The sequence below is a fragment of the Pleurodeles waltl genome, chromosome 4_2 (genome assembly GCF_031143425.1).
Source record: "Pleurodeles waltl isolate 20211129_DDA chromosome 4_2, aPleWal1.hap1.20221129, whole genome shotgun sequence".
NCBI classification, from domain to species: Eukaryota; Metazoa; Chordata; class Amphibia; order Caudata; family Salamandridae; genus Pleurodeles; species Pleurodeles waltl.
Genome location: NC_090443.1, coordinates 623,842,388 through 623,857,238, shown reverse-complemented (window position 1 = coordinate 623,857,238; position 14,851 = coordinate 623,842,388). Strand labels below are relative to the sequence as shown.

The following is a 14,851-nucleotide window of genomic DNA, read 5'->3' as shown; positions in this document are numbered from 1 at the left end:
CAAGGATTGTGGTTGTTGCTTTGTGAAGGACTTCACCCCCTCAACCAATTTCTCACAGTTCCATTCACTGGATCCAAACTGTTTGGGGATCAGTTTGAGTCCATGATAATCAGTTTGTTGAGGATAGGAAACTGCTAGCTTCAGTACATCAGCCTTCTAGAGGGAGATTATTCAGATCTTGAAGGGCTTTGGTCCAGACTTCTAAAATAAGATGGGAAGTCAGCCATTTCAGGGGAGGGTATGCGCAGAGGAGTCCTTTATGCAGAAAAATCTAGGAATCAGCAGCCCGATTCTTCGAATCAAGGGCAGCTACAATAAAAATCACGATTATGCCACAATAAAATAAACAACTTCTTTGGGAGTTGCCTCAGGATCTTTCTGAGTGCTTCTGAGGAGTCAGTGAAGAACAATTTAATTCTTCAGATAATCTGGGAGGGTTATTGCATAGAATTCCAAGATGTTCCTCCAGATGTTTTTTTGTGTAAAACTCTTGACTGCAGCTCCAGTAAAGAAGGAGACTCTTCTGAGGGGAATTGAAATATGGATTTAAAAAAGAGCGATTATTAAAGTACCCTGTAATCAAAGGGAAAAGGGTCTTATTCAATCCTATTTTTGGTGGCAAATCCAAATGGGCATTTCACACCAGTTCTGGATCTAAAGTCAGAGAATTCATTCATACCTCATAAAAAGTTCAAAATAGTGACTTTAAAAATTATCCCTCATTTTCTATCCATTGGAGACTTTTCAACATCTCTCGATTTGAGAGAGACATACCTACAAGTGCCAGTTCATCTGTTTTTTCAGAGAGTTATGGGTTTTGTATAAAAGAGGAACACTACCAGTTTCAGGTATAATAATTTGATCTCTCTTCTTCTCCCAGGGTTTTACCAAAGTGTTGGCTGTTCTTGTGGATTTATTGCATTGCCCCTCTTCTTTTTTAAAGGCACAACTGCAGATCATGAAAGTATTCAGGATGGTGGAGAATCAAAGACTTTTAATAAATCAGGAGAAGTCTCACCTAGTCCCTTCTCAAGACCTTCTGTTCATTGGGGGGCACTTCAGGACAAATATGAGGAGAGCTTTTCTGACACAATTGAAAATAAGGACTTTAATATTGGAACTGGCTTTGATATTATCGAGTCAAAGCCAGACTGCTAGACAATGGTTACGGTTACAAGGCTAAATGGCATTGATAATAATTGTTTTTAAAACACATCTCTTTATTGAGTTTTGTTTCAAAATGTTAAACAATTCAGCAATGACATACCTTCACGTGCATACAGTGGCAGTAGTTGTATACCATGCCAACAATAAATTCAAGGGGTGTCGCCCCAACCAAAGGCATCAGCAACCATGATTATTCCCTGGGCCAGACTCCACATGTATACATTGGTGAATCATCGTCTAACCTTTTGGAGTCCCTGTTCTGAGAATTCTGAGCAAACCATTCCTGTGAACTCAGGCATAATACAACAATTGCAGTGGTGGCAAAAGAAAGGGAACTTGAAAAAGGGGTTACCTTTCTCCACTCAATCTCTAGTGTTCTTGATGTCAAATGCCAATGAACTGGACTGGGGAACTGTTGTAGGGCAGGAAACTGTGTAGAGTCTTTGGTCAGCAGAGGCAAGGGAGTCTTCCAACTGGAGGGAACTAAAAGCGTTCCAGCTGGCATTAAATGATTTTTAACCCCAGATTTTTCAGCAAGAGGTCAGATAACAGGATTGTGGTCTGTTATGTAAATCATCGGGGAGCTCACAAGTTCCCGCTTTGAATGCATCAGATTTGCCGGTGGGCAATATTGAGGGGGTCATTCTGACCGCCGGGGTCGGCGATAGCACCGCCAACAGGCTGGCGGTGCTCCGCCGGGCATTCTGACCGCGGCGGTACAGCCGCGGCCAGAAGCGGAAAGCCGGCGGTGTACCGCCGACTTTCCGCTGCCCATGGGAATCCGCCATGGCGGCGCAGCTTGCTGCGCCGCCATGGGGATTCCGACCCCCTCACCACCATCCTGTTCCTGGCGGTTCCGCCCGCCAGGAACAGGATGGCGGTGAGGGGTGTTGTGGGGCCCCTGGGGGCCCCTGCAGTGCCCATGCCAATGGCATGGGCACTGCAGGGGCCCCCGTAAGAGGGCCCCACTTTGTATTTCAGTGTCTGCTTTGCAGACACTGAAATACGCGACGGGTGCCACTGCACCCGTCGCACATCCTCCACTCCGCCGGCTCCATTCGGAGCCGGCATCCTCATGGAGGGGTGTTTCCCACTGGGCTGGCGGGCGGCCTTTTGGCGGTCGCCCGTCAGCCCAGTGGGAAACCCAGAATGACCGCTGCGGTCTTTTGACCGCGGTACGGTCTTCTGGCGGTTCCCTCCAGGCGGGCGGCTCCCGCCACCCGCCGGGGTCAGAATGACCCCCTAAATTTGTTAACACTGAGGATGATTCACCTGCCGGGGTTCCAAATGTGCAGGCAGACAAACTGAAGAGGATATTTCCAACAATATCCTCAGTGTTGTTGAAAACCCAGGTGTTTCAGAAGTTGATAAAGAGGTTCAGTCTACCTGATGTAGGAAAATGCAATTGTTCAGAAATATTGCACAATACTTACATCCTCCAAGGCTTGGAGGTTTGATGCAATGCCAAACAAATTGCCGGAAGAGCTGACTTACACATTCCCTCCAATGCCATTAATTCAGAGAGTCCTAATAAAGATAAAACAGGACCAGGCATGTGTACTGTTAATGGTTCCATGTGGGAGCCGTTGTCCATGGCTTCTTTTGCTTCTACAAATGACAGAGCTCCTGCACTGGAACATTTCTCTGGATCCCTATCAATTGCTATATCCTCAGATTTCTCAAGAAGGATTGAGCTGACTTCAATTGGTGGCGCACCTCTTGAAAGGGTGAATCTGGAAGCTAGGGGTTGTCCTGTGGAGATAGTATTTTTAATTTAGCTGTCTAGGCGTCCTGCTACTTTAAAAGCTTACTCCAGGCCTTGGAAGTCATTTGAAAAATTGTGTGTCGGGAAAGTTTCATGTGGATGGAGGATTGATAAAATTAGGATTCTAGACGTTCTAAGGGAAGGTTTTGATCTGGATTTAGCAGTGTCTACTTTGTGTGTCCAATGGATGGCAGTGAGAGCACTTGAAAAAACAGGGTGTGAGGCTTTAGCCCCTTTGTTGGCTAGATTGCTGATAAGTATTGTTCTAGTTTTTTGTCCAGCCCTGAAGTCTCAAGAGCAACAGCTTTTTAAATACATTAGGTGCTAGAAGAGTCCTCTCACATTATGTGGAGAGGATGATGGTTTCTGAAAAGTGGATGCATTGTTTGTAATGTTTGGATTGGCAGGGCAAGGATTAAAAATTTCTAATGTAAAATTAAGTAGATGGCTAAAGGGGTCATTATTACTGCTTATGAATCTAGAGTTGACTTGCTTCCACACAAGGTCCAGACGTATCGCAACCTCTTGTGTAGGTTTTAAAGGCGCATTACTGATAAACTATTGCAATGGGGCAACATGGGATATCTTGATAACTTTATATCACATAACAGATTATTGGTGGAGAAAAATATATCTGCAACATTTGGGATTTCGGTGTTAAACGCAATACGGAATCAGTGATGAAGTTAATCATGATTCACATTTTTGTTTATAATAAATGTTTCTGAGCATCAAATACAGTGAAGTCAGTTTTTATGAAGCTGCTAAAGAGATACTTGGGTGTTTGCTTATACAGTAATGAGTGTGATGGGAGGTTGAACTTGGCAGAAATGGCTGGTTATTTATAGAAAACTTCATTACTCCAAGTCTATGACCACCCCGTCACAGTCCGGTTTACCATTTCTCCCTTTCCTAGGGAGTTTTCAGCTTCATTTACGTGGGCTTGGGAATACAGGATATGAGGTCAGTTCTCATGCTTTTTATATCAGGTGACAGGTATGCAGTATGTGGCCTGAGAGGAGGGGTGGGTACCATTGTATTTGTTTTTTGAGCTTTCTGTCAGGGGAAGCATAAGCTCATAGTGTAATGACTGTGACAAAGGTCATGAACCTGAAGTAATGATGTTTACTGGTAAGTAAATGGACAATAATTGGAATAGTTAATTCAGTAAATGCATGTGAAAATCACCCTGTAAAATTGCACCATTATGCCTTGCTTTTTCAGAATTTTCTCTGGGGAGAACCATCAAACCCCAACCTACAGAGAGTCAGTCTTTCTCACTTAGGTTGCTTAGTTCTATTTGAGGAAGATATTTAAGCCCCTACCACTTTAAAGTTCACGAGCCACCACTGGGCTCTGGCAGTATAATTCACAGCTAATTGTAATACTGCATTTGTTAAGCTTCTTATAGTAAAGCATTTTGTGAACTTATGGTACTGAGGATTTTCACGTTTGATTGCATTTTGGTAATTTTCAGGGTTTGCAGCATTGAGGTTAGTTGGTATATTTGCTCAGCTTTTAGTACGGTTAAGACTTCATGAAATAAGGACACCTGGCCTCATTACGAGTTCCCCAGTGTACAGTGCAATAATTATTGCACACGTAAAATCTGACAATGAGATGTTTGGATTTCATCATATGTGGTGATTACTGTCTATTACAAGTTTTGTCCCCAAAACGTAGATTTTAGTGGCTAACGCACCAAACTTTGCATGTCCCAGTATCTTCTAGATATATTTCCCCTGATAACTTTTGGGAGGTTTCTGCTAAAATCTGCATCCAGGGGATGCAGATTTAAGCACACATGGTATTACTGGCGATAAAATCTCCACAACTCATATTTGAGATATAAGAAGTAAGAGTTAATTATTGGAGTGAGGGCAAAGGGGCATTTTTGAACAAGTGACACTGGAGGCACAAAAACCTGCTGGTACACAACGTACTTTACATTATGTAGCACTGGAGTATTTCAGGAGCTGATAGCATTTAATGGATTTTATGGTGTAATTGGTGTTGTTCAACTGTGTCATGATATTGGCTGATGCCACAATACCATGAACACACTACACATCGTTTCACAACTTCACTACAACATATGATCCCATAATGAACGCATGTAGATCATTTGATTGTATTACCTATTTCTGTACCCTTTTCTAGAATTGCAACAAAGGACAAGCTGGTAGGCCTCCCAAATGCTACAGGCCAGCACCCCTTGTCTATTTCAGAGGCTGGAGAAAACAAAGCATACCATTTCTTCCAAGAACTTGATAACAGATATCAATGCCTATTTTCTAAAGTAATGAGTGCCAATGCCCAAAGGGCTGCTCACAAGCCCCTGGTCAGAGTTTTTAAATGTCAGCATGGCCAATACCAGGAATGCATAATCCTGACCTACCTCAGACCTCTTTATTCCAGTGCCAGACACTCCCTGCACTTTTACTACACTCTTGCAGGTTCCTGCTTTTTCACTTGGTGACACTTTTTCTGTCTTTTTCATCCTCCGTCTTTCCAGTTTGTGTGTTTTTCTCTTTAGCCCTTGGGAAATGTCTGATGAGGGAAAATAAGGGCTGGTCCTCAAAAATGAGTGAGCCCCACCTGAAACTGGCTCAAATTTAGCATTGCAGACAATACTAGGAGAAGAATGTTGATAAAATGTATTCTTTATAGGTAGCAGGCAACACAAAACTGTACAAAAGAGGTAGGTAGAAAAGAGGATAATGAGGACTTGGCCAGTATAGAAATGTCTAATGAGCTGTCTCTGCCCTTCAAATCCTCCAGTTGGTTTGGAATTGATGCACCTTCTTCAGGAAAGGAGGACTGTTATTTCCTGATGTGTTTCAGAGTCGTTCATTAAAGTGTATGTTACTCCTGTTTTTTCTGATTAGTGCAACTAATCAGATGAACCTTGCCCTAGAGTCCATAGAACACTCAAGAGGACAAACTGCTGTAGCCTTGACCAATACCATACGTCTATATTTTACCAAGCAAATAACAGTATCTTTTGCATCATACCCTGTCTAAGGAACGTTCCCTTTGAAGTGGACCAGAAACAGAAATGGGTCAGTTCCTGTAAGCATGCAGGGTTGTAAAGCCCAAAGACCTCTTTGCACTGCCACTAAGATGCCAGTTAATGTTTTCTGGTGTCAAACTACAACAAGGGTCACATCCCAATCAGATATGTATGTGTGAATGTACCTAAAATTCACACAACCAGATTCTGAGGAGACTATTTGAAATTGGGGGCACTGAAGAATAATGAGAAGCAAGGGGACAATAAATATGTTGGGGAACTAAGGGTATTTTGTATTCTCGCCTGTACCTCCTTGAATTACTTGGTTTATTTATCATTATATAGGTCTCAGTTCCCCAATAAGATGTCAGGAAGCCCGGTCTGGGGGCTTGAATTATCAGTTCATCCACTGCAGGGGTCACCCCATTGACAGAGGTTAGGATCTCCACAGGTTGCCTATCCTCTGAAGTTACTGTGCAGGAAGGTCCCCAAACCTTTAGGAGGGCCCCAAACACTCAAGCAGCGCCATCCTGCCCAAGCTAATCAATAGCTGTGAGGTATGGGATATGTAATTTCGCACCAGTGATGTAGCTGGTCGCGGGGCACTACCATTATCAATAAAATGTAAGCAGAGGGGAGCTGCCCTGACTCCCCTCCGTGTCCGTGTGGAATGTGTTTGACCTGCCGGTTATGTGTGAGACATAAGAATAGAGTGTGGCCAGTGGGTGAGGCTCAGAAAGGCACAGAGCGAAGAGCAGAAGCCGCTGACGCCACCTAAATTACACTCCCTGTTTCAGCATGTTATTTCTGCGCTAGCAAACGTGCAGGCAAGTATAGTGCCTTTGTCATTGAAGGGGACCCGTCTGCACAAGCCCCACAATGGAAGTACTGGGTCGACAGAGTTCTACTATTTTTCGAGGCCACCAAAGTCGAAAATGCACAGAAAAGAGCTATGATCTTGCACCTCGGGGGGAAGACATCTACAAAATATCCAAGAACCTCACAGAGGCCACCCCCAAAACACATTTGACCTTGGTAGCTGCCCTAAACATGCATTTTGAACCCATGGCAAACTCTGACTACAAATGCGTTGTGTTCAAGCAAGCCAGACAACAAGCAGAAGAATTGATCAATTCATTCCACATGAGGCTCAAAGACCTAGCCAGTTCGTAGATGAGACCGAAGAGATCGGAAGCCAAGTGATTGAGGGGTGCCCGTCAGCAAAACTGCGAGAGAGAATCCTTGAGGAGTCTGGGAGGTCCCTACCTGACATCCTCATGATGAGACGTACTAAAAAGTTATCCAAGGCCCAAGCCTCACATAGTGAGGCAGCACTCCAAAGACCAATCAAGGAAGAACCAGTCAACACAGTGGCACTGCTTCCTAACAGAGCTAGACACAGGAACAGCCAACTGCCATCAAGGCCGTGTGGGTACTGTGGTGGACCATCACACCTACCAAGTGACTGCCCCGCCTGAGGAAAGAAATGCGCAGGCTGTGGGAAGCTCAATCACTTTGTGAAAGGGTGCAGATCGAGCAAACCACGACCAGGGAACACCTCTGTCAACGCCCCCACAAGCAGGTCCGAGAGAGGCAGTGACATGGACGACGACGACGCTGAAGAACATGTCATCCACTCCCTGTTCACCATAGGCAATGAGGCCCAATCATCGAAGAAACTGCCACAGTGCCAGATCAAGGTAGGCGCACATCCAACCCTTGCTGTTGTTGACACTGGTGCCTCCATAAACATCTTGGCTGCAGATGTGGACCACCAGATGGTTCCTGCACCTACCTTAGATGCATCAAAGGTAAAGGTGTAAAAGTATGGCCAGAATACGCCACTTGCACTCAAGGGTAGATTCCAGACATCCATGGCATATGGATCGCGGTCAGTTCACGCACAAGTATATGTGGCTGAAAAAGGACATGGGATGCTATTAGGGTGCCAAACAGCAGAAGATTTGGGCATCGTCACCTTTGCTTTTGGCATACATCAAGAGTCGGTGACTGAACTCTCTCACCAGTTCTGCAAAGTATTTGAATGTATGGGCTGTTATAAAGAGGAAAAGCTACACATCGATAAGACTGTGAAGCCAGTGGCGCTCCAGCACCGATGCATTGGTTTCCACCTCAGACCACAGGTGGAGAAAGAGTTGGACAAACTTGAAGCAGCTGGCATCATAGAACGAGTCACTGGACACACGCAGTAGATATCTCCGATAGTGGTCGTGGGGAAGCCCAAACAACCAGAGGAAGTAAGCATCTGTGTAGACATGTGTCTTCCCAATGTCACCATCAAGCGTGAAAGACATCTGACCCCCACAATAGATGACTTGATAGGTGAACTGAGCGGATCCTGTTGGTTCTCCAAGCTGGACTTATGCTCGGGGTACCACCAGTTGGTTCTAGTGAAGGAGTCACATTATATAATGACGTTTACAAAGCATGTAGGATTAAAGCGTTAGAAAATAATGAACTTCGCTATCTCTAGCACTGCTGAGGTTTTCCAGAATGTTATCCATGAACTTCTAGTAGATCTGCCTGGCACTATCAACGTCAATGATTACATCTTAATCCATACAGCGACCATCCCAGAGCATAATTCCAGTCTCAAGAGCGTGTTACACCGAATCAAAGAATCCGGCGTAACCCTTAACCACTGAAAGTGTGAATTTCTCACCAGCAGGATCTTGTTTTTTGGATATGTGTTCTCAGCGGATGGCGTGGCACCTGATCCTAAGAAGGTGCAGGACATTAAGAACGCGCCCCCAACTGTTGTAGTTTAGCAGCGATTAGATTAAGCATTAGCAGAAGACATCTTGTATTTAGTAACTATTGTGAACATTTCGCGGAATCCATTTTGTATTCATGGCAGCCATTTTCTCTGCCACATGCTACCATGTGCTCTGTCCTACCTTTCTGTTAACTACTCTTGAAAATCTGCCTAGTGACAAGTTATATTTAGCATCTCCCACTTTCGCACATGCTCAGTAAGGTCTGCAGCTGTTAGTCCTTGAAAACTGTCAGCTCCTCCTACCTGTCGACTGTGCATTTTCCACATGACCTTACATGTATGCAAGTCTTGCTTATATAATTGTACCACCTCCTTTTAGCCCCTGCGTGGGTATAAAAGGACCATGCTCTCTCAGTTCAGTGTGCTACTTCAAACATTACCGAAGGGTGCTGTTTGAACTGTGGTACCACCTCATGAGGTTAATAAACTTTGTCTTTTATTTCAGTTTCTGTGCCAACTTCTTCCTACATGGTCTGAGGACTTTGTGCAGAGAAAGGTGAACCACTTGCACTAGAAGGCCTTGCTGAGGCTTACTTCAACACAACCACCAACGTGACTGAAGTCCGAAGCTTTTCTCGGAATGGTCAACTACTGTGACCGTTTCATTAAAGACCATTCCACGCTGACACAGCCACTCAGAAACCTGACAAAGTCTTCGGAATCTTGGGTATGGGGATCAGCCCAACAAACTGCATTTGAAGGAACCAAGGATGACCTATCCAGTGATATCATTCTGCGATATTTTGATCTCCGCAAAGACACAAAAACTGCAGTTCACGCTGGCCCAAAAGGCCTAGGATCCGTGATGCTCCAAAAACAAGACAATGATGAGTGGTCACCAGTGGCATTTGCGAGCCGGTCATTGACTGACACCAAGCAACGGTATTTGCAAATTGAGAAAGAGGCCATTGCTGTGCACGTCTAAACCACCACCGCGGATAGAAAAATGGATGCTCCAATTGCAGGACTATAGGTGTCATTTGGAATACCGGGCGGGGTCGGATAACCCGGCTGACTACTTGTCTCGCCATCCGCGAGCTGCCACCATGAGCAAGATCCAAGAAGCTCATGAAACCGAGGAGTATGTGAGGTATGTGTCTGCCAGGTCCCGACCATTGCCTGTCTCAACTGACATGATAATTCAGGCCACGGAGCAAGATGACTGCCTTCAGAAAGCTTTGCAAGCTATCCGTTCCAACCAGTGGCATGCTGTGAGGAAGCAATTACCCTCGCTCACACCCACCTCCAAACGAATAATGGAGAGTTTGTACCATGTTCGCAAGGAACTATCAGTGGATACCGATGGGTGATTGCTGTGAAGCTACCAGCTGGTCATTCCGTCCTCACTCACTGACCAGGTAGTGCACTTAGCACACAATGGACACCAAGGTATGGTGAAAACAAAAAGTAGATTATGGACAAAGGTGTGGTTTCCCCTGATGGACGAACAAGTTGAGAACCTGGTGCGATTGTGTGAATGATGTCAAGCCTCTGGGGACCCCAGCTGGCCCGTCCCCGTTGAGACGAAGCCAGGTCGAAGACAACCATGGGTTTCAGCCAGTCTCGAATTTGGGAGCCTACCTGATGGCCAATACACCATGGTGATGATTGACGATTTCTCCAAATATCCAGAAGTTGAGATCATCCCCACTCTCATCGTTGAAGTCGTGATCCCCCAAATAGAGAAAATCCTAGCCACTCATGGCCTTATCTCTGAAAATAAAAACTGACAACAGTCCCCCATTTCCGAATAAGGAGCTTGCCTCTTACTTTGAGACCACTGGCATCCGACATTGATGGATTACACCGCAATGGACCCAAACGAACGGGGAGGCCGAGAGATTCATGCAACCCTTAAACAAGATTGTACAAATTGCTGCAGCCAGTGGACAGTCAAGTGAATATGCCATATATTCCTTTTTACTGAACTATCGATAGACTCCCCATTCGACTACTCGCTAGGCTCCTGGGTATGTCTCCCTAGGTAGAGCAGTTGTGGATTCCATTCCTCATCACCAGCAGTGGATGCCTGGAGCCATTGATGATCTTCAGGTTCATCAGCGACAGATCAGTGTAAATCACAAGGCCAGCCACCAGCATCATGTGAGAGCTTCAGACTTACACGTAGGAGATGCTGTACTGCTAAAGGAGCACTTTCCTGGAAGCAAGTTCCACCTGCATTTGCTAAAAATCCTTGGACCATTGTACGCCGGTATGGATCCATGGTTGTGGCTCAGCGGGGGACTTCCACTGTCACAAGGAACATTTCCATGTTCAAGAGGTTTCATCCCCCACAGCCACGTGGTGGAGAAGAATCTGACCTGCTGTTGTCTGATATTGATTAGATGCCCATTCCTGACTCAGACAACGGTCTCTCAACCTCTCAGTCAATGTCCAGTCCAAATTCCAAACCAGCTGCGACATTTGAACACCTGTTGGTGTTCCAGAGCGTGATCCTAGAACCAACAGATCCACTCATACCAAGTACAGTTTACATGGCAATCTCACTCCATCTCAACAATTGCGAGACCATCTGGTGTGAGCTGATGCCCCTCTTAAGTTTGTGATTTTCAGTTATAGTGTGCTATTTGTTTTTGGGAGGAATGTAGTGTTGCGCTAGTGATATAACTGGTCGCAGGGCACTACCATTACTAATAACATGTAAGATGAGGGGAGCTGCCCTGACTCCCCTCTGTGTCCTTGTGGAATGCGTTTGACCTGCCAGTCATGTGTGAGAAATTATAAGAATAAAGAGTGGCCAGTGGGCGGGCTTCAGGAAGGCACAGTGCGAAGAGCAGAAGCCTCTGATGCCACCGAAATTACACACCCTCTGTCAATGTGTTATTTCTACGCTAGCGTGCACCGACACTAGAGGATACTCAGAGGCCCAAATCACATTCTGTGGGGGGTATCATTTTGCAATACACCACTGAGTAAACTGGATGCCGTGAATTGGGTGATAATAAACATCTTTTAGCTCTTAATGGCTCCAACAGTAGCCATCGGGGAAAAAGTCAAGCCCTAAAAATACTCTTATGTTAAATGTATGTTTGTTACTGTAATGAAATCATAACATTACTTTGACCGTATATTAAGTTATTTAGGTGTAATAAATCCAACAAACTGAAGGATATATAAACTATTGCCAGTAATTTACATTCACTCTGCGAGGCTGCAAAAGTCATGCTTATTGCATACCTGATAGTTCCTGAGCTCCGCAATCTTTTCATGCTGCACTGACGAGTCGCTCCAAATAAGATTGGCTGTTTCATCTTCATCTGGTATCTTTAAAAATCCCGCCTCCTCTATTACTAGCCGAACTGTAGTAGACAACCACAATAATGAAAACGTAAATATGCAGCGTTTTATTTCCTACTCCAAACAACAGGCGAAAAATACACGTTGTTTACAGGGGTATAGCATCCGGGGGTGATTCGGGGTGTTACACCGCCCTAGAAAATGTATTCAATAGTAAATAGTTGGGTACATGGGCTTTCAGTCGGGTATGATGAAGTGCGTTGGATTTCAACCTGGGGTTTTCATATGCCTACCCTGACGAAAAAAGCACACACGCACAGGTCTCTGTTTGGAAGGCTTTAAAGAATGTTGATTAGTTTGAAAAAAATTGTGTTTTAGGTGCCCCTAACAATGCGCCCTCCTCTATCTTTCCACTGCCCCTTAAGACCCCCTCATGTCCTGCTTCTCATATATTGTGTTTTAACAACTTATCCCAGCACGACTGTTGGGAAATCTGAAGCTCACACACCCCAGTCTTATTGACCAAGCTACGCCCCTGTTTGTTTACTTTTCTGTTCAGCTTTTGATAACATAAATCAGAATGTACAATTTACTTTATATTCTTTCGAGTTCACAATTACATTTGCACACACAGTCAGTCAGTATTCTCTGTTCGGCTCATATCGACCATAAAAGACATAAAAACACATAAAAATGAACAAAGAGATACTGGATATATTCAATATATAAACTAGATAAAAAGCGCATTGCAACTATTCTACAAAGGTCCAAAATACACATAATATAATATCAAAATATGTATGAGAAACATTCAGTCTGTTGCATCAATGTTATAGCATATGCACGCGCTGCAAGAGCTGGCCATGGTTTAATGAGCAGTGGGAACTCAAGTGATCTCCCAAAGTGCACTGAAGCCATAGTGACAATGTAATTAGAATCTGATCCTTTGTTTTGGTTTATTCTTGGAATAAGGGTGCCCCAAAAAATGTGAGACTATCTAAAGTCTGTAGACGGTGTATGGACAACAAATGTCAACTTTAACTAAAGTCCTAGCAAGACGCATACTTCACTTATTTTAGACCATTTATTAATACATTGCATTGCGTCACGTTCCATGTAAATGGCTTTCTGTTCACAGCTTATGTGCCATATGTGAATTAACCCACTAGTTCTAGATCTGAGAAATATTTGCAAGTCCAAATTTTATATTTAGATTCGACGGTTCAGGTTTCTTTGTGCACCAGCGATATCTGGAGTTTTGCTCCCAAACTAATGTTTATAAAGGTTAAGAATTAAATAGTGCGTGCATGTTAGCCAGGAAAAGGAAATATAGTTTATTAGCAAGTTGACCTAAGAGGCAAACAGTCTGAATGGCAATCGAATTTCCCTTCAAAACAAAAGAACGTGCCATTTTGCCAAGACGTGATTTAAATAATATTTAATAGGTTCAATTTGTGAAGAAAATTGGATTTTATGGAAAATCCTCAGGGAGTTAATTTATGGTTGCACCCTTGATCCCACATTTGTTAGTTCACCTACATTTAAGCAAAAACGTGCACAATATAAAAAAACACTGTAGTTCATATTTATGTGCGGAAAATCTGGTTGTTTCATGGGCAAAGTGCACATTGCAAAAATCATATGTTCAAGATCCCTTGAGTAACCTGGCTATATGAAAGTTTTCTCATTGGAGAATTAATAATGGACATCCTACCCATGAACAAGTTACCTTGAAGTATGTAGGCCACAAGCATAACTATGTAATTGGCATAGGCTAATATGACTATGCCTACTAAGCAGACAGCTGCGTGACAATCTTTGTTGACAGGGGAGGATCTGGTTAGGGGAATTCCAATCAATTAAAAGTTAAGGTAGAATGAGTGTCAAAATATGTCAGGAGAATCAAATGATGCCATAAAAGAAGCATAGATTAGTTTGATACCATGATGCAGTGAACACAGAGCAGGGAAGATATCCAAACAGTTAGTCAACCCACTTCCAAAAACCCTACCTATCCTACACTATATGTCTTTAAGAACACCACAGATATCCACCGCCCCCTCAATCGCAAAGTGAACAATCCCAAAAGGTAAACACTTTACATGTTCCTGCATTCCAACCTCAGGAAATTCCTCAACTCCTTTAGTGTCACCACTATGTACATGACATCCTACCTACTTGAATCATGCAAATCCTGCATTACTTTCTGGGAGGTAATAAAACCACTTATTGGGTCACTCCTCCACCTACTGGTAAGCCAAGTACCAAACACAATGAGACTCAGCCCCTGATATATAACTACTGTTAGACCTGACAGCCTTAGGGGTGTCTTTCTCCAACTTTCTGCCTGCCTCCCTACATAGTCTGAACTAGTTTTTGCTGGATTTAGGACTCTGTGCACTTCCCACTGCCAACCAATGCTAAGGTGCTTGTGCTCTCTCCCCTAAAACATGCCAACATACTCAATTAGCATACTTAATTTACATATAAGTCCCCAGTAAAGTGCTCTACATGTGCCTAGGTCTGTAAATTAAATGCTACTGGTAGGCCGGAGGCACTGTTTGTGCCACCCGATTAAGCAGCCCCGTAACCATGTCTGAGGCCTGCCATTGCAGTTTAAACAGCCAGTGGCAGGGCAGTGCAGGGGCCCCCAGGGGCCCCACGGCACCCGTTCCCGCCATCCTGGTTCTGGCGGTGACAACCGCCAGAAACAGGCTGGCGGGAAGGGGGTCGGAATCCCCGTGGCGGTGCTGCAAGCAGCGCCGCCATGGCGGATTCCCTGCGCCAGGGGAAAACCGTCGGGAAACCGCCGGTTCCCCTTTTCTGACCGCGGCTTTACTGCCGCGGTCAG

General features: G+C 44.4%; 1 protein-coding gene across 2 annotated transcripts in view; it reads right to left on the bottom strand.

Annotated features, from left to right (window-relative positions):
- The window catches only part of TTLL7 (tubulin tyrosine ligase like 7), a 950,867-nt gene that overhangs the window by 555,723 nt on the left and 380,293 nt on the right, over positions 1-14,851 (bottom strand). For both annotated transcript variants that reach the window (XM_069232204.1, XM_069232205.1), the window contains one exon: positions 11,941-12,062. In XM_069232204.1, coding sequence (XP_069088305.1) covers positions 11,941-12,062 — 122 coding nt within the window. The remainder of the gene's footprint in view (positions 1-11,940; positions 12,063-14,851) is intronic.